General features: G+C 34.9%; 1 protein-coding gene across 1 annotated transcript in view; it reads right to left on the bottom strand.

Annotated features, from left to right (window-relative positions):
* LOC113178461 (cyclin-dependent kinase-like 3) overlaps positions 1-23521 on the bottom strand; it is a 61405-nt gene that overhangs the window by 9111 nt on the left and 28773 nt on the right. Inside the window, 5 exon segments of the mRNA XM_077801656.1 lie at positions 5164-5492; positions 5597-5750; positions 8851-8939; positions 9473-9612; positions 11240-11352. Of these exon segments, the coding sequence (XP_077657782.1) occupies positions 5164-5492; positions 5597-5750; positions 8851-8939; positions 9473-9612; positions 11240-11352 (825 nt within the window).

Genomic DNA, 23521 nt, shown 5'->3' with positions numbered 1-23521 from the left:
AAAAAAATAGAGATACTATCCTGCATTCTATGAGATCATAATGTAATGAAACTAGAAATCAGATAAAATAAAAAATAGAAGCTACTCCTCCAACACCCGGAGACTAAATAATATGCTATTGAAGGAACAACAGACAGCCAAAGACATCAGGGAGGAGATAAAAACATTCTTAGAGATAAATGAGAACACCGATAAAACATAAGAAAATCTCTGGGACACTATGAAGGCAGTGCTAAGAGAAAAGTTCATTGCATTGAGCTCATTCATTAAAAGAGTAAAAAAGTCAACAAATAAATTACCTAACATTGTATCTAAAGCCCTAGAAAAAGAAGAACAAATCAACACTAAAAGTAGTAGAATACAGGAAATAATTAAAATCAGAGCTGAAACCAATGGAATTGAAACAAAAGAAACAATTAAAAAAATTGACAAAACAAAAAATTGATTCTTTGAAAAAATAAATAAAATTGATAGACCCTAGCTACTCTAATAAAGAGAAGGATAGAGAAAACTCAAATTATTAAAATTTGTGATGAAAAAGGAAATATCACAGTGACACTATTGAAACACAGAAGATAATTAGAAACTATTTTGAAAATTTATACTCCAATAAAATAGAAAATATTGAAGACATCAACAAACTTTTAGAGACATATGCTCTCCACAAACTGAATCAGGAGGACACACATAATATAAATAGATCAATTTCAAGAAATGAAAAGCCTACCAACCAAGAAAAGTCCAGGACCAGATGGATTCTCAGCAGAGTTCTACAAGACCTTCAAAGAAGAATTAACATCAATACTCCTCAAATCATTCCATGAAATAGAAAAGGGAGGAACTCTTCCAAACTTGTTCTATGAGGCTAGTTATCACACTGATACCAAAACCAGAAAAAGACATAACAAGGAAAGAAAAATTCAGACCAATATCCCTGATGAGCACAGATGCAAAAATTCTCATTAAAATTCTGGCAAATCACATACAAAAACATATTAAAAAGATAGTGCACCACAATTAAGTGGAGTTCACCTCAAGGGTGCAAGGTTGGTTCAACATATAGAAATCAATAAACATAATACTTAATAGATGTAAAGACAAGAATCATATGATTATCTCAATAGATGCAGAGAAAACATTTGACAAAATGTAGCACCTCTTCATGTTCAAAACACTAGAAAAACTAGGGATAGTAGGAACATACCTCAACATTGTGCTAAGCCCAATGCCAACATCATTCTAAAGGAAGAAAATTGAAAACATTCCCTCTAAAAACTGGAACAAGACAGGGATGCCCTCTTTCACCACTTCTATTTAACATAGTCCTTAAAAATCTAGCAAGAGCAATCAGACAGAAGAAAGAAATTAAAAGTATGCAAATAGCTAAAGAAGAACTCAAACTATCACTGTTTGCTGTTGACATGATTCTATATTTAGAAGATTCAAAAAAATTCCACCAAAAAACTTCTAAAACTAATAAATAAATTCAGCAAAGTAGCAGGATATAAAATCAATACCCATAAATCAAATGTATTTCTATACACAAATAATTGAATCCACTGCAAGAGAAATTAGTAAAACTACTCCATTCACAATACCCTCAAAAACTAAATAAATAAAATACTTGGGAATCAATCTAACAAAAGAGGTGAAAGACCTCTACAATGAAAACTACAGGACACTAAAGAAAGAAATTGAAGAAGACCTTAGAAGATTGAAAGACTTCCCATGCTCTTGGATAGGCAGAATTAATATTGTCAAAGTGGCCATACTACCGAAACTGTTTTACAGATTTAATGCAAATCCTATTAAAATCCCAATTACATTCTTCATAGAAGTAGAAAAAGCAATCATGAAATTCATTTGGAAAAATAAGAGACCCAGAATAGCCAAAGCAATCTTTAGCAAGAAGAGTGAAGCAAGAGGCATCACAATACCAGAACTTAAACTACACTATAGAGCAATAGTAACAAAAATGGCATGGTATTGGCACAAAAATAGACATGTAGACAAATGGTACAAAATAGAAGACACTGAGACAAACTGATATAAATTGGGTTATCTTATTACTAGACAAAGGCACCAAAAACATACATTGGAGAAAAGATAGCCTATTCAACAAATAGTTCTGGGAAAACTGGAACTCTATATGCAGCAAAATGAAATTAAACCTCTATCTCTCACCCTGCACAAAAACCAACTCAAAGTGGATCAAAGACTTAGGCACTAGGACAGAGACCCTGTGACTAAAAGAAGAAAGAGTAGGCCCAAATCTTCATCATGTCAGCTTAGGACCTGACTTCCTTAACAAGACTCCTAAAGCAAAAGAAGAAAAAATAAGAATCAATAAATAGGATAGATTAAAACTAAAAAGTTTCTTTTCAGCAAAGGAAACAATCAATAATGGAAATAGAAAGCCTACAGAATGGGAAAAACTCTTTACCACACACACCTCAGACAAAGCACTAATCCCCAAGATATATAAAGAACTCAAAAATATTAGCACCGAAAAACCAAATAACCCAATTAATAAATGGGCTAAGGAATTGAACAGACACTTCACAGAATAAGAAATACAATCAATCAACAATCATATGGATAAATGTTCATCATCTCTGGGGCTGGGGTTGTGGCTCAGTGGCACAGTGCTTGCCTAGCATGTGTGAGGCACTGGGTTCGATTCTCAGCATTGCATATAAATAAATAAAATAAAGGTCCATGGACTACTAAACAATATTTTAAAAAATGTTAATCATCTTTATCAATTAGAGAAATGCAAATCAACACTACTCTAAGGTTTAACTCACTCCAATCAGAATGGCAATTATCAAGAAAACAAGCAATAATAAGTGTTGGTGAGGATGTGCTCAGTGGTTGAGCACCCCTAGGTTCAATCCCTGTAACCAATAATAAATGTTGGTGAGGATGTGTATCAAAAGGTACACTCATACACTGCTGGTAGGACTGCAAATTTATGCAACCACTTTGGAAAGCAGAATGAAAATTCCTCAGAAAACTTGGAATGGAACTACCATTTGACGCAGCTATCCCACTCCTCGGTTTAAAATCAGCATACTACAGTGATGCAGCCATATTGATGTTTATAGCAGCTCAATTCACAATAGCTAAACTATGGAACCAACCTAGTTGTCCTTCAACATATGAATTGATAAAGAAAATGTGGTACTTATACATAATGGAATATTACTTAGCTTTAAAGAAAAATGAAATTATGGCATTTGCAATAAATGAATGGAACTAGAGAACCTCATGCTACATGAAATAAGCCAATCCCAAAAAGCCAAAGGCCAAATGTTTTCTCTGATAAGCAGATGCTGATCCATTGTGAGAGGGGGAGATAGGGAAGAATCAAGGAACTTTGCATTGTGCAGAGTGGAGTGAGGGGAAGGGTGGGGTTGTGGGGATGGGAAGAACAATAGAATGAGACAGACATTATTACCCTATATATGTATGATTACACTATTGGTGTGACTCTACACCATGCACAGACAGAGGAATGAGAAATTGTATTCCATTTGTGTACACTGTGTCAAAATGCATACTACTGTAATGTATAACCAATTAGAACAAATTTTTAAAAAATAGAAAGGAGAGCAGCAGAATAGAAGAAGGGATCAGGGGAGGGAGGAGATGGAAAGGGGAGGTACTGAGGAATGAAATTGTTCAAATTATACTGTTTTATTGTGTGCACATATAAATATATTAGAACAAATCCCACTGTTATGTATAATTATAATGTGCCAATAGAAAGAAAAAATGATTATTATTATAATAAAATAATAATTCATGAGTTGAAAACTTAGAACACCACAAAGATTGAAAGTACAGTGATAACCAGGCATGGTGGTGCATTCCTGTGATTACAGCAGCTTGGGAGACTAAGGAGGAGATCCTCATCTCAGGTTCAGGGCCAGCCTTAGCAACTGGGTGAAGCCTTAAGCAACTTAGTGAGACCATGTCTCAAATTAAAAATGTAAAAAGGGATGGGGATGTAACTCAGTTGCAAAAAAAGCACCAGTGTTCAATCCCTGGTACCAAAAAAAAAAAAAAGTACAATGATAATTACTCATCATTTTTTATTCTAAGTATCACTTTGGCCATCTAACACAGCTTTTGATAAATTGTGTTTTTAGTTCAAGAAAGTAGGCAATTTCTGTTTCTACTTCTTCATTAACCTAAGAATTATTCATTTGATTGTTTTTGTTATTTTGGAAGCAGAATTTAACCCAGAGCCACATCTCCACCCTTTATATTTTTTTGTTTTTAGACAGGGTCTTACTGAGTTGCTTGGGGCCTCCTTGGGTTGCTGAACCTGGCTTTGGATTGGCCATCCACCTGCCTCAGCCTCCTGAATTGCTGAGATTACAGGCATACTCCAATACTAGCATATTCCAATACTGGTGCTAAGAATTATTTAGAGTTAACATATTCCAAGATATATGTTTAATTATTTTGATTATATTTTTATTTTTCATTTATTACACTGCATTTGGTGAACTTGTTTAAACAAGCTAAAATTTCCTTTATAAAATAGTACAACACAATTCATTAATATATAAAAGATCTTGTTTCTTATACTTGACCAAAAAACAATAAGATTTGGGCTTAATTCATAATTATTTGATTAGTAACAAGATTAAACAAGTTTTAGATGCAAAAAAATATTTTGAATATGTTGGATTAAATATATCATTAAGATAAAAAAAAAAAAGAGGTGAGGCCTAGTGGAAGATGATTAGATCTTTAAGAAGGATTAATGCTTTTCTCTTGGGGGCATGTTTTACTCTTGAAGGACGTTCCATAAAAGAGGGTTGTTACAAGGGAGCCAGGAACTTCCCCTGAATCCCTTTTGCTTCCTTGCTTGTATACATGCTCCTTCCATATATTGCCCATTCCCTCTCCACTTCTTTGTCATGTTATGATGCAGCCAGGGGCCCTTGCCTGGACCCTCTCACCATGAGAATATGGAGCCAAATAAATCTCTTTTCTTAATAAAGTACCCAGCATTGGGTATTTTGTCATAGCAAAAGAAGATGGACTAAGACACCAAGGTACATGTATAACAGAAGTTCAGTCATATCAACTTTTTTCTATTATACAATAACATTTTATTACTTAGGTCTCTTCTCTATTACAGCTCACCTTGGATTGGGGTGGGAGATATTTGAATTGAGACTTGCTGCCATCAAATTAGTGCTAGTTAGATTGATGGGTGGCATTATCATACACCCTCCAGCATGTGGATCTTCTTTCATACCACTGGAGTTAGTGCTGGGATTGACAGGGTTTGATGGCTCATTGATTATAGGTTTTGTATCTTGACACACAGTGTGAGCATTTTCAGTTGCATCCTGTTGACCATGTCCACCTTCATACTCCATCTTTTTCAGTTCTGCAATATCTCCTTTTCCTCCTTTAACTTTAATAACTCTGACCTTGATCTCCTTGGGCTTTTTCTCTTTTTCTACTTCCTGAAATATACACATCCAAAATATGAGTCATGAGAATTTTTTTTCCATTAGAGGGATAATTATAAATCAATTATGTTGGCTGAAATGAAAAGCAAAGTTCTTACCTTTCCCAAAACTGAAGTACTTAGGAACGTATTGCTATAAATTGCTTTTCTTTCATCTTTCACAAGTTCGTTTTCTTTAGAATGCTCTTTTGGTTTTATGAATGAATTGACTTTTGCTTCTTGTAATAATTTAGCTCTCAGCTCTGGCAAGAATCTGATAAAACAAGCAATATCAACAATAATCGTTCTAAAGTTTATGTTGATATTTTATCTTTCAATAATCATTTAGCCAATTATTTCACATTTCAAGTATAGCATAAACAACGCTACATGATTAAAATGGGTGCTAAGAACTGCTTTGGGAGGCTAATGCAGGAGGATCATGAGTTTAAAGCCAGCCTCAGCAACTTAACGAGGCCCTAATCAACTTAATGAGACCTTGTCTCTAAATAAAATATTTTATTTAAAAAGGGCAGGGGACTAGGGTTGTAGCTCAGTGATAGAGTATTTGCCTAGCAGGTTGTGAGGCACTGGGTTCGATTCTTAGCACCACATAAAAATAAATAAATAAAATAAAGGTATTGTGTCTATCTATAACTGAAAAATAAATAAATAAATAAAGGGCTTGGGATGTGACTCAGTGATTGAGCACCCTTGGGTTCAATCCCTGGTACCAAAAAAAAAAAAAAAAAAAAAAAAAGCACTCAAAGAGATGGCTCAATATTCACCTCTGAAATCTGCTCCCTGGGGGATGGGGATGTGGCTCATTGGTAGGATACTTACTTAGCATGTGTGAGGCCCTAGGTTCAATCTCGAGCCAACAAAAAAAGTAAAAATTTAAAACTTTGCTAGCCAGGCATTGTGATACATGCCTATATAATCCCAGCTACTCCAGAGGCTGAGACAGGAAAATCACAAATTCAACGCCAGCCTGGGTAACATAGCGAGACCCTGTCTCAAAAAAACAAAAATGACTGGGAATATAACTGAATGAAAGAGTGCCCCTGGGTTCAATCCCCAGCATTAAATATATATACATCTGCACATATATATGTATACACACACACACACACACACACACATAATTTCTTTGCTATTGGAATCTACTATGTAAAATTTTTACTAAACAGGTGATTTAGATTCCTTTTGTAATACAAACTCTATTCAATAAATTAAATTTTATTAATAAAAATTTAAAATTAATTTTTCATTTATCAAAAGTAAAGTTTTAATAAATATCTATTCTTTTCAAGGTCAATTCAGGCCACTTTGTGGTTTTTGTGGTTCCTTAAAGTAACAGGACTTAAAAGATGAACTACCTAGTTTCTGAAATATTACTCTGGAGAAATATTTTCAGTACAAAGTTACATAATACATCAAAAATGAAGGACGATTGTTTTGATTTTAGTTTGACTTTCTTTCTTTTGAGAAGTTATTTATTTTTTAATGGAAAATTTATTTCTATGGTTCAAAATTCCAAAATCGATATTCCAAAAGCCACTACTGCCATTGGTTTTGGAAAGTTTTGAAATACTAGTCCATAATGAATTGTTCCCTAGTCCAGTCCACTCTTGTCAGCTGGGCGTTGCACATGTCTAATAACAGGCAGTGTGAGGAGATGTAAAAAATCTCCTATTGGGGCTGGGGTTGTGGCTCAGTGGTAGAGTGCTCGCCTTGCATGCATGAGGCACTGGGTTGGATCCTCAGCACCACATAAATGTAAAAATAAAAATATTATGTCCACCTAAAACTAAAATATCCTGTATGTGCATATCTCCAGTGTGTGCCAGGTGCAGTTCAATCCCCAGTACCAAAAAGAAAAAGAAAGAAAAAAAAATCTCCAGTATGATTAGTTTGACTAAATTAGAAAATGTCACACTTCTGTTAAAATTCCTTGCACAGATGGGTGCAGTGGCGCATGCCTGTAAGCCCAGTGGCTTGGGAGGCTGAAGCAGGAGGATCACCAGTTCAAAGCCAGCCTCAGCAACTTAATGAGACTCTAAGCAATTCAGTGATACCTTGTCTCTAAATCAAATATTAAAAAAGGGTTAGGGATGTGCTTAGTAGTTAAGCACCCCTGGGGGTTCAATCTCTGGTACTTAAAAAACAAAGCAATAAAAACTCCCTTGCACTGAAGAAGGTCCACAAAGGAAAGAGGCGTCATATCAAAGGAAAAAGTCTTACCCAAACATTTTCTGAGAGTTCCATAATTTGAACTCAAGTTGCTTTCACCCTGTAATAGTAAAATCCTAATAGCTAAACACCTAGGAGATATCAACTTAATCTATATGGAATTTATATGAAGCAACTTTCTTATGTAATGATTGGTACTTTTTACCAATGGCATGTTCATTAATAAATCTTCTTATTTTTTGTTTTAGAGTAAAATTCTTAAAATGCTTGAAGTTCTAGTTACTCTCAAGGATTCTCTTTTCTTTGCCTTTTTTCTGTTTAGTGGCAGTTCTCAGACTTTTTCATCCCTGACCTTAACTCCATCACATTTAAATTGCTGTCCACATTTCTGAATTCATGTCCACAGGCAAACTGAGTGATTCTGCAATTAATAAGAAACCTTTCTTGTTTCTTTCAAAACCCAAATACAAAATAATGATTTTTAGAAATAAGGCTGAAGAATGAATCTTAATTGTCCATGTGTGACACACAAGATCTAAAGAATTATGGTCCCTATCTTCAGGGAACTTCAAATTTAGTGGGTAGGATCAGAAAGCAAGTCTCACAGCAGAGAATAAAGAAATAAAAAATAATTTGGGAAGTGCTAATTATAGTATAAAGATCAAAGATGCTATCAAAAGAGGAATAACCAATTATTTTATGACTGAGAGGCCCAAATGGGAGCTAAAAGGTATTGATTGTCTATTTAATGTTATTTCTGCTCTCTGATGACTCTGAAATTGTAGAATGGAAAACATATCACACTGCTTAGAATATTGTAAATGTGTTATGATGTCAGCTTTCATTAATTTTATTTAAATTTTCATCCATGATACCTGTAAGTCTATCATATAGTCTGTACCTGCAACAATAACTCATTACGCTTTTGTTAAGTTATTTCATAACATTAACCTATCCAGCAATTCTCCTGCTAGTAAAATTTCCTAAAGTATCCAAAACATTATTATCCAAAGTACAGGTATGAAGTAATGAACTGGTGTGAATATACTGTGTATACAACCAGAGATATGAAAAATTGTGCTCTATAGTGTAATAAGAATTGTAATACATTCCGCTGTCATGTATAAATTTTTAAAAAAACTTAAAAATACTTAAAAGACCACATTCACTCAAATGCTTACTTTTCAATAAATCCATCTCTAGTAAAATACTCATGATGCAAAAGATCAGTAGAGGATGTCCTCTCAGCAGGATCAATTTGTAAACAAGCCTAGAAAATAAAAAATATTTTGATAATCAGTGAGTTCTAACAGGGCAAAAATTAAATTTATTTGACAAATGATTCTTAGAAATAGTCAATTACCCAGAGATGAGAGAGAAAAGATGAAATTAAAGCTCAGGAATTTCTGACTGTATGTTCTGATCATTTATTTCCCTAAGAAATTTTTACTTGCAAAGCATTATTACAGGTTAAATATTCAATGATTCTAGCCAAAGCAAAGCTCAGTGTATTTCTGTGATGAACAGAAATTATTTAGCTCATTTTGGTCCTCTTGTCAGCCCTGTATGGTAGAAAGTTCATGGGAAATAATTTGCATTTGACAGATCTGGAAACATGATTAGTGATATGCTAAACTGGATAATTTTTTCTGTATATATGATACAGGGGATCAAACCTAGAGACTCACATGTGCTAGGCAAGTGCTCTACCACTAAGCTATATCTCCAGCCCTAAAGTAATATTTTTAAAAAGTATTATAATTTATGCAGATTCTCAGATATACATTATTAATCTTAACATACATGAACTATATCTGCCAGCAATCCATTAAGCTTTGGATATTTTTTCCTTGCGTTTTCGGGGTGTTGAACTTGAGGAAGGACTACCCCAGCAAAAATAGGACTCCTAGTAAAGATATTCTGCAAGTGAGGTGTCAAACTGCCTGAAAAGAGAAATACATACTTATAAGAAAACATAGAAATTATCTACAATCAAAATAATCAAATTGCCATGTGATCTCCACTAAATTACTAAAAACCCAGACAAGAAAGAGTAACAGTTTTTAAAATTTTTCAAAGTTGAACAAGAAATTATCTGAATGTCATAAAAAAATTGAGGTTTCACTAGTAAACTGTTAATAACACACAAGTAGCATAATATGGCACATCAGGTTTGTTTTCTTTTCCCAAACTGTAAGACATGTACTATTACCCCAAAAAGCATTTTTAAACTTTTACATATTTCCTTATTGGTATCTAAATAGTTGAACTACAATTTCATCAGCAAAACAGATTACAGCCTTACTCAAAACAGCTAAAACATTAAAATTATTTTAAAATCAAAATATTACATAAGATGAAACAAGACTACAGACTAGTAGTAGAGTGGAAAGAACTATAAATAAGAGTGGAGAGAACTAAGTCTAGCATCCGTTTTGCTATAACTAGTTCTGTGACTGAGCAAATCTCTTTGTTTTTTATGGCTGAATTTATCTGTAAAATTACGGGATTAATCTAATTTTCTCTAAGATTCCTTCTAACATTAATCTCCTAACCAGAACTTTAAAGAAGACACAAAAGAAGTTGATGTTTTAAGGCTCTGAACAGTATCTTAAGTCAGTATTTATCTAGATTTCATTGTTTTCATAATTGTTCCCAGTTCCTTCCTCATAATCCTGTAAAATTATGTTTATGTATATCTTTCCTACCACACAAAGCGCTCCTTGAGCTCTTCATTCAGAAATATTAAAAACAAATTGTTGAAATACCCTGTGCAAGGCTAACCACCAAAATATTTGAGTAATTAAAGCAGATCATCAAATAGTTAAAACTCTCATCAAATATATTTCTTTAATTTTTGTTTGTCATCAAATATATTCTTTTTCTGAGTGTTGTACTAGGGATGGAATCTAGGGCCTCATGTATGATAGACATGTGTTCTAACACTGAGCTATGCCCCCAGCCCTCATCAAATATATTCTTTTTATATCTTTATTTTTATTTATTTTTATGTGGTGCTAAGGATCGAACCCAGTGCCTCACACATGCCAGGCAAGTGCTCTACCACTGAGCCACCACCCCTGACCTCAAATATATTCTTGAATAATTTATTTTAACTACCCTGAGGTTTTTTGTTTTGTTTTAGTTTGGTTTGGTTGAAAAGAATGGTTTCTAAATAAATAATTGGTGTTTCTATTTCCAAATGCTTTAAAAAATTTTGACTCAATTCTATTGTTCAAAAGATCTTATTTTAAAAGTACAAATATTTGTAGAAGGCAAAAATTAACAACAACTTTTAGACAGTCTGAAATACATTCCTTTTGTACTGTTTTTCTTAGCACCAACCATCAACATATGGCTTAGCTATCTGCATCCTGGAAAAGAAAATATTATTTGTAAAAACAGAAAATTTTCTACCTTCTCTATCAGCCCCAGGCATCCATCTGCCATCATTTATCCAAACAATATGCTTCCCTGTTTTTAGGCAGAAAAACTAACTTTGAAAATCAAACAGAATTTATCTGGTAATATTTATTTAGGCATGTAATAGAATATTTCATTAATACCTACCTACTTTTAAAACAATTTTATGAAGTAAATCTAAGTCAGAACTGCTAGGAAGATAGGGATTTCCAGTGGCCATCTCAATGATCATACAGCCCAAAGCCCAGATATCCACTGGCCTGAAACAAACCCAACTAAATTACTTTTTCATCAAGATCATCTATTTTAAAAATACTTTTAAAATAAGATCAAGGCCAAAGAAACAAGAATGTTAAGTGGTATCATTAAAATTTTCACTGTAGCATCATATGCTAACTTTAAACATTAAATATTATCGCATTTTATTAATAACATTAAATAACTTGTATTTAAGTTGCACAAGAAGCCCTGAAATAATCCAGATAAAAAGTAACTAATTCTAAAATTTTTTCATATACTTATATAAGCATATTATCATAAGCGGTTTATGAATTAGATTTGAATACTAAAGTCTCATGTTTTTTTTTTTTTTTCTGCAATTGCAGCTCCTATCTGACCCCTTGAGGACAGACAGTTGGAGACAAGGGAAGACTGAAGGGGGGGGGCGGGAGGGGACACTGGTTTCACACCCTTCTTCTTTTTTTTTTTTTTTTTTAAAGAGAGAGTGAGAGAAGAGAGAGAGAGAGAGAGAATTTTTAATATTTTATTTTTTAGTTCTCGGCGGACCCACATCTTTGTTGGTATGTGGTGCTGAGGATCGAACCTGGGCCGCACGCATGCCAGGCGAGCGCGCTACCGCTTGAGCCACATCCCCAGCCCCAAGTCTCATGTTTTAAAAGTAAAAATTAAAAGTCTCAAATATTTTACCCTTATTATTTTATTTATCTTAGCCCATTGTGAGTCAGCCATAATCCAAATTTTTTTCCACATGATGCTTTAAAAAAGATTGTTCTTATTCATAGGACTTGTAAATAAATAAAAGATACTCAATCTCACATTTAGAAGAAATATAAATAACCACTATGAGATTTATTTTTCACTGATCCAAATGACAAGGATTATAATAACTGATATGTATTATATTTGTGAAGCTATGGGAAATGAATATTTCCTTGTACTAGTCCAGGAGAGAAAACTTATACAACTTCTTTGGAAGGAAATTAACAAAAGATAACAAATTTTAAAATGTATATACTTTTGATTATATGACTTTATTTTGAGACATTTATTCTACGATATGTTCATCAGGGTAAATTACATGAAAATTTCACTGCAGCATTTTTTGTGGTAGAAAAAATATTGGAAGCAGCCTAAATATTCATCAATAAGGGAATGACTAAGTAAATTTTTGCAAAACCACATAATGAAATAATATTCTTCTCTTTAAAATGATGAAGTAGGTCTATCCATACTTGCCAAAATGGAATTATCTCCAAATTAAACTGGCAGGCACAACAAAAGCAAAATTCATGAAAGAAATCAAAGAAGATCAAATAAATGAAGATATATTCCAGGTTCATGGATGGGCAGACAATCTTACCAACATGTTATTTATTCCAAGCTTTATATAAATATTCAATGCAACCTGAATAAAAATCTAGCAAATTAAATAATTAAACTAGTACTATGGTACACACCTATAATCCCAGCTACTCCAGAGGCTAAGGCAGGAGAATTGTAAATTCAAGGCCAGCCTCAACAATTTAGTGAGAACCTCAGGAAATTAGTGAGACCCTGACTCAAAATAAAAAATAAAAACAGCCAGGGGTATAGCTCCCTGGTAGAGCACTCCTGGATCAATTCCCAGTTTCATACACCAATATAAAAAGATAATTATGTGGGGCCAGGGTTGTAGCTCAGAGGTACAACTGAGCGTTTGCCGGGCACGTGTGAGGCAATGGGTTCAATTCTCAGCACTGCATGTAAATAAATAAAATAAAGTTTCATCAATAACTAAAAAAAAAAAATTCAATAAAAAAGATAATTATGTGAGGTGATACATATGTTAATTAGCTAAATTTAGTTGTTCCACAATGTATATGTACATCATGTTATTGTCTATGATAAATACATATAATTTAATCTATCAATTTAAAAAAAATAATCTGTAGATTTTAACAAATTAATTGTAAAGTTTGTATGGAAAGGAAATAGACCCACCAGAACATTTTAATACAATGTTGAGAGAAAAGAATAAAGTCAGAGCATCAACTCTGCTGGACTTTAAGATATACTGTAAGGCCATCATATACTGTAAGGCCATCATACTGGTAAAACATACCAGTTTGAGGTATTGGTTAAAAAAAAAGACCAAGGTAACAGAATACAGAGCCCAGATACAGAACTCGCACAGAAATATAGTCAACTGGTTTTGGTTTTATTTGGTTGAGTTTTTTGTTTGTTTTTTGAGTTGCTGGAGATCAAACCCAGGGCCTTACATGTGCTAAACTACACTCCCAGCCCCTCAACTAGTCTTTGACAAGTAGTGCAAGACATCCATATGAAAAGAAGAAAACAATTTTGACTAAGATCTTGAAATTTTCCCCAAAATTAATCAAAATAGATGATACACATAATGTAAAAGGCAAAACTATAAAACCTCTAGACAAACATATAGGGAAAAAATCTTGGAGACCCTGGATTTGGTGATAAGTTTTTAGATATAAAGCATAGTTCACTCAGTAAAACCACTGATAAATGGACTTCATTAAAATTAAAACTTCTATTCTGTGAAAGATACTGTTAAGATAATGAAAAGACAAGCCATAGGTTGGGATAAAATATTCACAAAATTTCTGATTAAGGATTTGTATACAAAATATACCAACAAAACTCTTAAAACTCAACAATAAGAAAATAAACCAGTTTTACAATTAGCAAAAGATATAAACACATACCTCACCAAAGAGGACATACAGATGGCAAATGAGCATATTACAAGTTGCTCAACAGTATATACCATCAAGAAATTGAAAATTAAAACAACAGGGGCTGGGGTTATAGCTTAGTGGTTGAGCTCTTGCCTAGCATATGTGAGGCACTGGGTTCAATCCTCAGCATCATATAAAAATAAAAAATAAGGGGCTGGGGTTGTGGCTCAGTGGTAGAGCGCTTGCCTAGCACATGCAAGGCCCTGGGTTTGATCCTCAGCACCACATAAAAATAAATAAATAAAGATATTGTGTCCAACTAAAAAATAAATATTTTAAAAAATAAATTAAATAAAGGTATTGTGTCCTTCTACAATTAAAAATCAAAAAATAAGAAAACAGCTGGACACAGTAGTACCTACCCGTAATCCTAGTGATGCAAGAGGCTAAGGTAAGGGGATCGCCAAGTTTAAGGCCGTCTGGGCAATTTAGTGAGATTCTGTCTCAAAAAGTGAAAACGATTAAAGATGTGGTGTAAAACACCTTTGGTTTCAATCCCCAGTAGCTAAATAAATAAAACAATGTGATATCACTATATACCTATTAGAATGGCTAAAATCTAAAAATACTGACACCTCCAACTGCTGATGAGGATGTGGACCAACAAATTCTCATTCATTGTTGGCAGGAATGCAAAATTATGCAGCCTCTTTGAAGGACACTTTGGCAACTTCTTACAAAGCTAAATATAGTCTTAGCACACAATCTAGCAATTGTACTCCTTGGTAGTTAACCAGCAAGTAAAAAGTTTAGATTCACATAACAACCTGGACATGGATATTTATAGCAACTTGCTTCATAATTGCACAGACTTGATAGGAATTGAAGTGTCCTTCAATAAGTTAATGGATAAATTGTGGTATATGTATGCAATGAATATTATTTAGCAGCAAAAAAGAGAGAGAGAGAGAGAGAGAGAGAGAGAGAGAGAGAGAGAAATGAGCTATCAAGCCACCAAAAAAAAAAAAAATCATAGAACATTATACATGTTGCCAAGTCAATGAAGCTTGTCTAAAAACTCTACATCCTGTATAATTCCAACTATATGGCATTCTGGAAAAAGCTAAAGTAAAATAATGATAAAAAGACCAGGGTTTGCTAGTTAAAGGAGAAGGAGAAAATAATAAAAAGATAGAGGTACAAACGGGGTGCCAGGGTGCCTGCTTGTAATCCCAACAATTTGGAAGCCTCAGAAATTCTTCTGCCTCAGGCTTCCAAATTGTTGGGATTACAGGCAGGTACCCTGGCACCCCGTTTAAATCCTAATGTAAACTATGGGATTTAGGATAGTAAAATTCTATCTCAAAATAAAAAAACATAATAAAAGCTAGGTGTGGTGGTCCAAGTCTGTGATCCCAGAGACTCAGAAGAAGGCCGAGGCATTAGGATCGCAAGTTCAAGCCAGTCTCAGCAAATTAGCAAGGACCTATACAACTTAGCAAGACCCTGACTTAAAATATACAAATAATAAAAAGGGCTGGGGATATGGCTCAGTAAAATACTCAGTTAAATACCCCTGAGTTCAGTCCCTAATACCAAAAAAAAAAAAAAAAGTAAGAAAGAAAGAAAAAGAAAACATAATATAAAGGGCTGTGGGTACAGTTCATTGGTAAAGTGCCTGTGAGTTCAGTCCCAGTACCAATAAGAAAAGGGAAAAAAAAAAAGGTAAAATAAAACTATTCTCTATGATACTGAAGTTATGGACATGATATTATATATTTATCAAAACCCAGAAAGTTCAACACAGAAAGTTAAATCCTAATGTAAACTATAGGACTTAGTTGAGAATAATGTATCAGTATTGGCCCATTAATTGTAACAAATATACCATATAATATAAGATGTTAATAACATGGAAATGTAACCAGGTGCAGTGGAGCACACCTACAATCTCTGCAACTTTGAAAGCTGATGCCAGAACATCAAAAGTTCAAGGATAGCCTCAGCAACTTAGAGAGACCCTATCTCAAAATTAAAAAAAAAATTATAGGGTTGGGAGTGTACTTCAATGATAAAAGCCCTCTGGGTTCAATCCCTAGTACCAAAAGAAAATAATGATGATGATGTTATTGGTGATGATGATGATGATAATAATAATAATAATATTGATGAGGAGGAGAAAGAGAAAAAGGAAATGTTGTAGTAGTGAGGTATGAGGTGGAGGGGGTATATGATACCTCTGCACTTTCTGTTCAACTTTTCTACAAACCTAAAACTGCTCTAATTAATTTTAATGAGACACACACAACACTGGGGAGACAGCATGCCCACTGGCATCTGAAGGGTTCCCAAAGGGAACCTGAGAGGACATGGGGCCCTCTAGTTTAGGAATTTTATTATGGGGTTCAGCTCCAGAAAGCTAGATCCAGTTTTGAGGTTGTTATATACAAGGCTTAAGGTCCATTATAAATGTTTGTTTTGTAGAAACTGGAACTGATCATTTATAGGCTCCAACTCATCATGAGAAGTGGAAGGTATATGCTAGGGTACAAACAGACTCTGAAGATTATCAGACAAGGCAAAGCAAAATTGGTCATTGTGTTTGTCAGTTTTCTGTTGCTGTGACAAAATATCTGAGATAAACAACTTTAAAAGAGGCTAAAGATTAATCTGGGCTCATGGTTTCAAAGGTTTCAGTCAGTTGCTTTGGATCTGTGGTAGTGCAGCATATCATGGGGATGGAACACGGGTGTAGGAGATCTGCTCACCTCATAGTGGCCGGGAAGCAAAGAGAGAAGAGGAGGACAAGGGTTCCCATATCCCCTTCAATGGCACACCCCTAATAATGTAACTTCCTTTTACCTCCTGAAATTTCCATGACCTCCAAATAGTGATACAGATGGGCAATTAACACTTAGACATTAACACTTCAGATTTTGGGGGACGTTTCAAAGCTAAACTATAATAGTCATTCCTACCAAAAGCTTCCCAGCTTTGAATATATCCAAAACAGTACTACATCACATTGGCCAAACTAGGATCCATCGCTATGATGGCGATAATATTAAATTTGACACAAGCTGAAGAAAATACTTTTAAGTATGCACACTGGCTGAAATTCATGCAGGTGATTTTGATATCATGGAAACATGCTGAAATAGACTGGTGAAAAGTAAATTATACAAAATTTTTCTTTAATAAAATTTTCTAGAGCTTGTTTTTAAAAAGAGAGACAGATAGACAGACAGACAGACAAGCTTGGTCAATAAAAGCTGATCCAACCAAGCTTTGGTCTAACATGCAGGGGTGAGGGGGGATTAAAAGAACTAAAGCCAGGCACAGTGGCACTGCTTGTAATTCCAACATGAAAGACTGAGACAGGAGGACTGAAAGTTCAAAGCCAGATTCAGAAATTTAGTGAGACCCTCAGCAACTAAGTAAGACCTTGTCTCAAATTTTAAAAATAAAAAGGGCTGGGAATATAACTCAGTGGTAAAGTACTCCTAGGTTTAATCAAAGAAGAAGAAGGAGGAAGAAAGGAAGGAAGAGGAGAGAAAGAAGAACAACAACAATAACAACTGGGGATGGACTTCTTGCATGATATAATGAACAGGTCAGCTGGGCTACTCCTCATTGAAACCAGTGAAAATTATCTTTCTAAAAGTACAACTAGGGCTGGGAATGTAGTTCATTGTGGTCCTAGGCTCAATCCTCAGCATGCAAAAACAAAAACAAAACCCAACAACAAAACAAACAAAAAACTATGAAAATTCAGTAAGGAAGTAAGTGTATTCCCTCCTTCCCCAATCTCAGCTCTAAGTCTAGAGCTGTCTGGCTACCTCTTCACTAGCTCCCGTTTGAAGTTCTTTCTTTCCTGGAGAAACAGAACTTCAGCATTGCTCATACTTTTCCCAGCTATCTGTTGCTGAGGCTAAGTCCTGGGTGAATAAAGTTGAGAGATGAGGGTCAAGGGCTGGGATTGTAGTTCAGTAGTAGAGCACTCACCTAGTATGTGTGAGGCATTGGGTCTGATTCTCAGCAACACATAAAAATAAATAAATAAAATAAAGATACAAAAAAAAAAAGACGAAGGTCACATCTCCCACCAAGCCCCAACTCATGGAACAATGGCTGTACATTGGGTGTAGTACACCAAGAATACTAGGGCCACTCAACCTGGCTGGTGGGGTAGTGATTTCATGTTGGGAGAAGCAAGCTAAGGGGACCTCAGGCTGCTGCTCCTCCCAGTCACTGAGCACTCAGCTCCTAGAGGAAAGAGTATTGCTTAGAGATAAAATTTGCTTTAATCCAAAATAACTCCAGAACCCTACACTTCAGAGATTTTGCCTGGGAAAAGAAGAGGGCCATAAAATCAAAGGCTTCTGATCTCTTCCAAAGGAGTTGACTTTATTGGCTTCTCTCGGCCCGGGCCGAGCGAGCTGGCTGAGCCCCGTTCCTGCAGCTGCTATCTCCGAGCACTGCCTGCGGCACCCCTGCTGAGCGATTCCCTGCTGAGCTGTCAGTGCACGTGGGCTTGCAATCTTGCAACCCGGTTGGGCACAAAAACACAAGCCAGTCAAACTGAGACAAAGTTTTATTTTGAGAGAGGCCGTGTGCGTCCCCTAACAAGTGGGTCCACCACGTGTGTTCTACCTGAGCCGGGGGGCTTCCACTTCCCCCGGAACACCCTCCTATCATCCTTTCCCAACCAATGGGAACTCTCCCATTACAAGAGTGACATGAGTAACCTGAGTCCTGAAATGGGCCCAGCTAAACAGCATGAGTCCAATTACCATATGAATGTGAATTGCTGGCTGGCAGTCATTAAATCCAAAGGTGCCTGTATCAATATTTTTGCTGTGGCTCCTAACACCACCAAGCCCCAACTCATGGAACAATGGCTGTACATTGGGTGTAGTACACCAAGAATACTAGGGCCACTCAACCTGGCTGGTGGGGTAGTGATTTCATGTTGGGAGAAGCAAGCTAAGGGGACCTCAGGCTGCTGCTCCTCCCAGTCACTGAGCACTCAGCTCCTAGAAGAAAGAGTATTGCTTAGAGATAAAATTTGCTTTAATCCAAAATAACTCCAGAACCCTACACTTCAGAGATTTTGCCTGGGAAAAGAAGAGGGCCATAAAATCAAAGGCTTCTGATCTCTTCCAAAGGAGTTGACTTTATTTGCAACTAAGTGTAGAAAAGTTCAGGCCTAAAGGTGCTCTCTAGAACAGTGGAGGATGCAGTGAAAGACAACTGAGTAGAGATTCCTGCATTAAATGACAATTCAATCTAGACTATATCTCAGATAGTTTGTGGGAAAGAGCCATCAAATGAGCCAGTTGAGAGAAGCCTTCTCAAAATCAGAACAAACACTAAATACTGACCATCACAGAAATTATTCCTTCAAAGGAGCCACAGTGTGATTGGAATAGTTCATTGTGCAATTTAAGCCCCATGCCAATTCTGAAAGCAATAGAGCAATCAGCTTATCTTGTGGAGTTCAATGGCTAGGAACAGCAAGGGGAAGACAGAAAGATAACATTACTAATTCCATTGTCATCCCAGAGTGACCATGACTTATCCAAAGCTGTGACTCCCTGAGGAGCAACTATACAGATTTAATACTTTTGTGGGAGGAAACAGATTTCACTAAAATTCACAAAAATAACAATAGCAAGACCCAGAGTGGAAAGTCCTGTACCCAGAGTTTTTAGAATATGTTATCTAAAATACTGAGGTTCCAGCAAAAAAATTCAAGGCATGTAAGAAATCTATGAGAAATTATTCATATGCAAGAAAAAAAAAGCAGGCTGTCCAAACTGACTATAAGAGTAAACATATGTTGGATTGAACAGAAAAAGATTTCAAAATAAATATTAAAAGTGCATTCACACAACTAAGGGAAAGCATGATTAAAGAAGCATGGGAAGATACAATGACAATCTCATATCAAATAGAGAATATTAATCAAGAAACGAATTATATATGGAGAAAGAGGCAGGAGGGTAAGCAGGGAGAAATCTTGGAATTGAAAAGTACAATAACTGAAATTAAAAGTTCACTGGAGGGGCTCAACAGTAGGCTTGAACAGGCAGAAGAAAGAATTCATGGACTTAAAGACAGATCAATGGAGATTTTGCAAGCTGAAGAATAGAGAATAAAAAAATGAGAGTGGGGAGAAGAGACTCAAATGTGCAACACTATTAAACATACATACATATGTATCTGGGAATACCAAAATGAAAAGAGAACGAAAAAGAAGAAAAATATTTAATGAAATAATGGATGACAATTCCCAAATTTATTGCAAAATAATAATCAACAAATCCAGAAAGCCAAACAAACTCCAACTAGGATAAATACAAAGAGATCTACCACAAAGGAATATACCATAGTAAAAATGCCAAAAGTCAAAAACAAGAAGAAAAGCAAGAGAAAATGAATCATCACTTACAAGGAGATCCTCAATCAGACTAAAAGGAGACTTTTCAGTACAAACAATGGAGGCCCAGAAGCAATGACATAATTCAGAGTGTTCCAAAAAAACCCTGTCAACCAAAAATCCCATATTGAGGAAACCTATTTTTTGAAAATGGAGTAAAATTAAAATTTTTTTCCAAGATAAACAAAAAGTTGGAGAACATGTTGCTAGCCAACCTACCAAACAATGAGTAAATTAAATAACTTTGATTAAACAGATTGTTTCCTAGGAAAACACAAACTACTGAAACTGGCTTAAGAAAAAACAGACAATTTTAATAAACCTAAAACAAACAAAAATATTGAGTAAGTAATCAAAAACTATCCACAAACAAAAATCTAGGCCCAGATGGTTTCACTATGTAATTCTACCAAATATTTAAAGAACTCTTTAAGAACTATCAAACAACCTTTCAAGAGCAGGCATGGTAGCACACACTTGTAATCCCATCTATTCAGGAGGCTGAGGCAAGAGGATTGCAAGTTAGAGGCCAGCCTCAGCCATATGAGACCCTTTCTCAAAATAAAAAATAAAACAGGGTAAGAATGTAGCTTAGTGGTAGAATGTTTGTCTAACATGTATGAGACCCTGGACTCAATCCCCAGTACCACAAAAAAGAAAGGAGGAAGAGAATGAAGGAAGGAAAGAAGATAAGAAATGAGAAAGAAGAGAGAGGGAATATTTTCCAATTCATTTTTAAAGGACAGAATTACTTTGATACTTAAACCAGATAAAGGTATCACTAGAAAAGAAAACTACAAATATCCCTCGTGAATAAGGACACAAAATTCTCAATAAAATCCAATAATACCTAAGAAGAATTACATATGACCAATTGGCATGTATTACAGGAACATGAGGTTGGTTTAATATCCAAAAATCAACAAATGCAATACATCAATAGAATAAAAATAACATTCATATTTTGATGATCTTAATAGACAAAAAAAATTGATAAAATATAAAAGCACTCAACAAACTAAGAATAAAAGAAAATTATCTCAATTTGATAAAGGGCATCTATGACAATCTACATCTAATATCATAATTAATTATTGAAGACTGGAATCTTTCCCTCTAACATTGTGAATAAGACCAGGATGTTTGCTCCTGCCACTTCTATTCAACATTGTTGATTCCTTTTTGTGTGTGTGTGTGTGTGTGTGTGTGTGTGTATCACACATATAAAATTATAAGACAGGTACAGGAGCACTCGCCTGTAATCCCAGCTACTTGGTACAGGACTGAACTCTGGGGTGCTCTACCACTGAGCTATATCCTAAGCCTTTTTTATTATTTTGAGACAAGGTCTCACTAAGTTGCTGAGGTTGGCTTCAAACTTGTCATCCTCCTGCCTCAACCTACTGACACTGGAATTACAGGCCCTTACCATTGTACCCAGCTTCTCTCCAACATTGTGCTAGAGATTCTGGTCAGGGTAATTAGAAAATAAATGAATAAATAAGCAGTGACCCAACCAGGAAAGAAGTGAAACTGTTTCTGTTCATAGATGACATGATCTTCTGTATAGAAAACCCTAGGAAATTCACTAAATAGCTATGAGAACTAATAAACAAATCTATCCAGGTTGCAGGAGATAAGATCAATATACAAAAATCAGTTGTAATTTTACATATTTGTAATGAAAAAATCTGCAAATGAAGAAATCAACTCCATTCCAATAGCACCAAACAGAATGAAATATTTAGATATTTAGAAATAAATTTAACAGAAGAAGTACAAAATGTATTCTGTAAAAAGTACAAAATGTTGAAAGAAATTAAGGAAGATCTAAATAAGTGGGAAAAAATCCTCTGTTCATAGACTTACAATATTGTTAAAATAGCAATAATCTCCAAATTGATCCACAGATGTAATTCAATCCCTATCAGAGTCCCAGTGGCCTCTTATGCAAAAACTGAAGTTGATCCCAAAATTCATATGGATTTGCCAGGAAATTAGAATAGCAAAAACAAACTCATTTAAAAAAGGGAACAAAGTAGAAATATTCACACTTTATGATTTCAAACTTTCTATAAAGCAACAATAATTAAGACAACATGGTATAGACATATAGATCAAGGGAATAGAACCCACAGTTCAGAAATAAACCCTTATATCCACAGTCAATTGATTTTCAACAAGGGTGCCAAAACTATTCAAGAGAAAAGAAAGTCTCCTCAACAAATTGTATTGGGCCAAATGAATAGCCACATGCAAAAGAATGAAGTCGGACCCTTGCCTTATATCATGTACAAAAGTTCACTCAAAGTAAATGAAAGACCTTAATACAAAAGCTAAAGTTATAAGACAGGTACAGGAGCACTCGCCTGTAATCCCAGCTACTTGGGAGGCCAAGGCAGGAGGAAGGCAAGTTCAAGGCCAGCCTGAACAACTTAATGAGACCCTATTGCAAATAAAATATAAGAAGGGCTGGGTATGTACCTCAGTGGTAGAGTGCCCCTGGATTCAATCCCAAATACTGAGGGGAAAATCATATCATCAAGAAGAAAGTGTTGAAAATTCACAAATGAAGGAATGAAATGATTGGATCACGTGATAACTACGTTTAATTCACAAAAATATTTGCAAGTCATGTCTGATAAAGAATTGCATAAAGAACAGAATATATAAAGAATTCTTATAACTCAATAATAAAAAGACAATCCAATATACTCAAAAGATTCTGAACAGAAATTTCTCTGATAGCAAAGAGTCCATAAGCCCAGAAAAAAAAGGAATGTTCAGTATCATTAGTCAATAGGGAAATGTAAATCAAATATACAGTAAAATATCACTTCATACCCATTAGGATGGCTAGAATAAAAAAAATCATATAATAACAAGTGTTGGAAAGGATGTGGGGAAATTATAGCCCTCATACTCTATTGACAATGATATAAAATAATGAAGACTTTTGGAAAACAATCTGGCAGTTCAAACAATTAAACGTAGTTATCACATGATCCAATCATTTCATTCCTAGGTGTATACCTAAGAGAAATGAAAACATATGTC

The sequence above is a fragment of the Urocitellus parryii genome, chromosome 1 (genome assembly GCF_045843805.1).
Source record: "Urocitellus parryii isolate mUroPar1 chromosome 1, mUroPar1.hap1, whole genome shotgun sequence".
NCBI classification, from domain to species: Eukaryota; Metazoa; Chordata; class Mammalia; order Rodentia; family Sciuridae; genus Urocitellus; species Urocitellus parryii.
The sequence above is the reverse complement of the archived record's forward strand: the minus strand, read 5'-3'. Positions and strand labels throughout refer to the sequence as shown.